This window comes from Zingiber officinale, chromosome 7B (genome assembly GCF_018446385.1).
Source record: "Zingiber officinale cultivar Zhangliang chromosome 7B, Zo_v1.1, whole genome shotgun sequence".
NCBI lineage: Eukaryota > Viridiplantae > Streptophyta > Magnoliopsida > Zingiberales > Zingiberaceae > Zingiber > Zingiber officinale.
Window position 1 is genome coordinate 48442371 of NC_055999.1, and position 3920 is coordinate 48446290.

The following is a 3920-nucleotide window of genomic DNA, read 5'->3' on the forward strand; positions in this document are numbered from 1 at the left end:
ATAACTTATCCAAGGTTCAAATTGAGAATTTCATAAACAACTCTGTGCCAACTTAATTGAACATATTTTGACACAACCATCCGTAAATTAATATTTTATATATTGCAAAACATTTAATTTATATATTATTTTTAATTTTATACCCGTGTATTTTTTTTTGCATAGGTTGTAAATAATAATATTATCAAATTATAAAGAATAAAATTAAAAATGTAATTATTTTTTGGATATAAAATAAATATATATGAGTGAAACACATAAATAATAAGAATTAATATTATATTAACATCCAAATATACCCTTCACATATATGTTTAAAGAAGTGACATATATTAACATCCAAATATACCCTTCACATATATGTTTAAAGAGGTGACATATTAACATCCAAATATACCCTTCTAAAACAATGTTGAAGGACCCCTCGACTTCAACACTATTCCTCACTTCCCTAAACCAGCAATAGTCGATACCTCATTGACTGACCTCATTCGCTCAATCCAGATCTTCTCTTTTTAAGTTATCTTCGTCGACTGCAAGTGGAGAGAATGCATAATTCAGAATTAGCTAAAACCGTTTTATCAAGTGAAAATCCTGATAACTATGAGCATGGTCATAGTAACAAATAACTTTATCAAACAACCTGGACAAAAAACTTCAGTTCATGTAAGTTGAAAAAAGATATCTAGCACAACACAGTGAAGTTCAGAGCATACTATAAAGTTCTAAAATGCCTTGTCGATTTACAATGAGCTGCTTTCAGGTTCTGATGCCGGCAACTATACAAAGTGCCAGGGTTAAATTGGTAGTATGGTTCAGTTAGTCCTATTCAAGATCTATCTCTGTGACAAACTCTACGGGGAGTTCAAAAGCATCGACCTCTTCAAAGTAGGCCTTTTGCTTCTCAAGAAAATCAGCATCAGGTCCTTCACATCGCTGCTTCTGTAAAATTTCCAAGCAACAGGGAATAAGAAGATAATGTATGATATTCAGACTGAAAGATGGGCTATGATCTAATTTAACAGTTGACATCAACCTAAATAGGAAAAATAAATTACTGCCATTAAAACAAGAAACAAGAAAATTCTTTAATTAAATAAACAGTTGATTGGAGAGAAATATAAACGTGTTGTAAAGCTTCAGGCTTTGTTTGTTTAAAAGGAGAATCACAAAGGGTTGCCTCAGGGTTGAAGGCAGGTGGGAGACAAATGAGAAAAGGGAAAACGAAGAGAATTCCTTAAGCTCAAGCAGTTGTTGACTGTGGCATAAGTGCAAGAGTTGCATAAGTGCGGATGAAGCTAATTTTTTTTTTTCAAAACTATACTGTTAGATTCAATCATTGTTGCTTGTAAATTGTTGGAAACATTACCTAAATAATAGGTGATACAAAAAATATAAATCAAGAAATCTTAAATTTTGACATGATGAATATCATTATCTTCTTTCTGCAAGATTCAATCCAGAGTAAATCAGAAAGAATGCAAAGCCAAGATGATACATAAAAAGCTTATAAATCATTATTTGTTAATAATAATCTCAATCTAGATCCAGCAAGAAACAATGCAGCATCATTGGATGAGAACATTTTTACAGAGTTTAATTAGGGTAAAATAGTGAAAGAACAAACCTTTTTAGGTTTATTTGATGGAACTGAAGATGCCTTTTGTCGATTAGTATTTGAACCATCCACTGATTTTCCATCACTGAAAGATATGACAGATTAATTCTTATGAAACTACATGAAAGTTGATAAAAATTACTAATACACCTTTTCCCACAGAAAAACCTTCTAAACTTTCAAACCTGTTGATCATTATTTCAGAAGCAAAAAAATAGAAAAAGCAGCAGTTGCATAGTATTACTTCAACAAATTTCACAGTACTTGATACCCCAATTGAAGCTTCGTTTTAATTTTCTAATATTTCAATTACAATTTCCTGACCTGTTATTATTGGCATAATTATATAAATTAGCATAGTTACTCAAAGATAGTAACCTCCAAATGGGCTATCAAGGGAGAAAAAAAAAAGATGATATGGCCAGCCGATTTCTTCACATACAAACATAAGAGCAAATAAATCATTTTTACTGCACCACAACTTCTAATACTTGTACTCTTCATTTACTCTCTATACCCATGTCAATGACAATATTTGGACACACCAACACTCTGAGTGGATCATTGATATCCCTTATTGCAAGTGTAAAAAATTTAACAAATACTTATATCAAACACTTGGATCCACACTTGTATGGAATAATAGAAACCAAGTTTGTGTGGCATAGACCTTAATTGAGTGTAAAAAATTTAAAGAAATAATTGTGTTGGACACATGGATTCACACCTATTTTGAATATTTGTATCCAAAACCAAGTAACATAGATCATGGAGAAGAAAGCATTTGCATTTAGGACAAACAAATTTTCATCTCTGGATATAGGACTCCTTATCTAGCTATATGTTATATTGATCTACTTACACATGCAGCATTACAAGGGCTCAGGTTTGGATCAATGATATTCTCCCCACAAAAAAAAAAAGTTAGAACTTGCAAAATTGTCAAAGTTAGAAAAACAAATCAAATTGGCAAATAATCAGTAAGGCACACATAAATCATACGTGAGACTAGAACAGATAAATTTCAAGCAATAAGACAAAAGATTGCAACTAAAACTGAAAAAAATGATATTACTATGTTGGAGATTGTAACTGTAAAAACAACAAATTTACTAGATTGTAGTTCATGAAGTTTTTAATGAGCTTTAACTAATATGCTCATTTTTTTCACATCAAGAAATCAAAGGAATTCAAAGAATTGAATTATCATTAGCAAATAGGGAACAACAAGCTCAATGCTAAGGGTAATCATAACCATGTGGTAGAAAGATAACTAATAACTTGTGGCATATATAGTGGCATTCCAATTAAGTAACACATGATGAGTTGTAGGTAAATAAACGTGTTTGACAAGACATAGACAGGATATGGTCAAGTAACATTCCCAGTCAATGGAGAAATCTTTGAGCTTTGTTTTGTAGCTGCAGTATTAAGTTTTATACCAGATTTAAAATATTAAGCACTATACTCACTTTCTACTTCTTATCCTTTTCTCTGGGGGGCAGCTTGAAGTCGTTTGAGGCTCTTTCCCTTTGGACTTTTTATCCTTTGCAACACTCCGCGAATAAACTATCAAAGTCTCTAATTCACCACAATTAGTGCCTTCACCTGCATTATGCCAGTTAAGGATATCAAATCCCAAAATAATAATAAAAAAAAATCATATATCCTAATCTGCGGCAAATCAGAGATGCTCACCGGAATCAAGAAACGACTCATTCTCTCTCAAAGGAGACCTGGGAGGGTCAGACGCGTCTTCTGCGCCAGGGATGCAAGTGCCTTCGGGGATTGGAGTTGGAGAGGCAGAAGATTTGGAGTTGGATCTGGATTTTTTCAGGTGGGAGGGAAAAGAAGAGGAGGTGTGGCCGTTGGTGGTGTCGGTGAGTGGTCGCCTCTTCGCCTTCTTTACTCCCTCGCGCGGCCTCGTCCTCCGGCGGCCGCCCGCTTTGCTTTGCATCTGGCTGAGCGCAGAGGTCGCGAACATTCGGCTTCCTTCTCACGCATCCGGTCAAATAGGGGTTCAAATTATTAGGGGCCCAACATAATCATAAAAAATTATGTTATAATTTTTGTTAAATTTTTTTTTTCTTAAACAGCGTTTTATATGGAAAAAGATTTTATAATATTTATAAATTTTAGAAACTATTTTCTAAACAACTATTGAAATTTTAATATAGATTAAATTTATAACGCTTTTAGTACATAATTTAGAATAGGACAATCATCCTAAAAGTTTTTTTTTTCTAGTTTTCCTACAATTTTTTTCATTAATTATCTATTTAAAACTTTTTTTTTTTCCAAT

General features: G+C 32.8%; 1 protein-coding gene across 3 annotated transcripts; it reads right to left on the reverse strand.

The window, feature by feature from the left end:
* Nucleotides 1–454: 454 nt before the first annotated feature.
* LOC122005732 lies at nucleotides 455–3625 on the reverse strand. Of its 3 annotated transcripts, XM_042560881.1 has the most exons (6): nucleotides 3317–3625; nucleotides 3091–3226; nucleotides 1628–1703; nucleotides 880–942; nucleotides 717–779; nucleotides 455–533 (listed from the first exon to the last, which is right to left on the reverse strand). In XM_042560881.1, exons 1-5 carry the CDS (start codon nucleotides 3600–3602, stop codon nucleotides 744–746), a joined length of 597 nt encoding a protein of 198 aa, XP_042416815.1. In that variant the 5' UTR covers nucleotides 3603–3625; the 3' UTR covers nucleotides 455–533; nucleotides 717–743. The 3 variants fall into 3 exon arrangements, 2 of the variants coding, with proteins under 2 accessions (XP_042416815.1, XP_042416816.1); XR_006118472.1 differs by having other exon boundaries at nucleotides 717–942; XM_042560882.1 differs by lacking the exon at nucleotides 717–779.
* Between the last annotated feature and the right edge of the window lie 295 nt (nucleotides 3626–3920).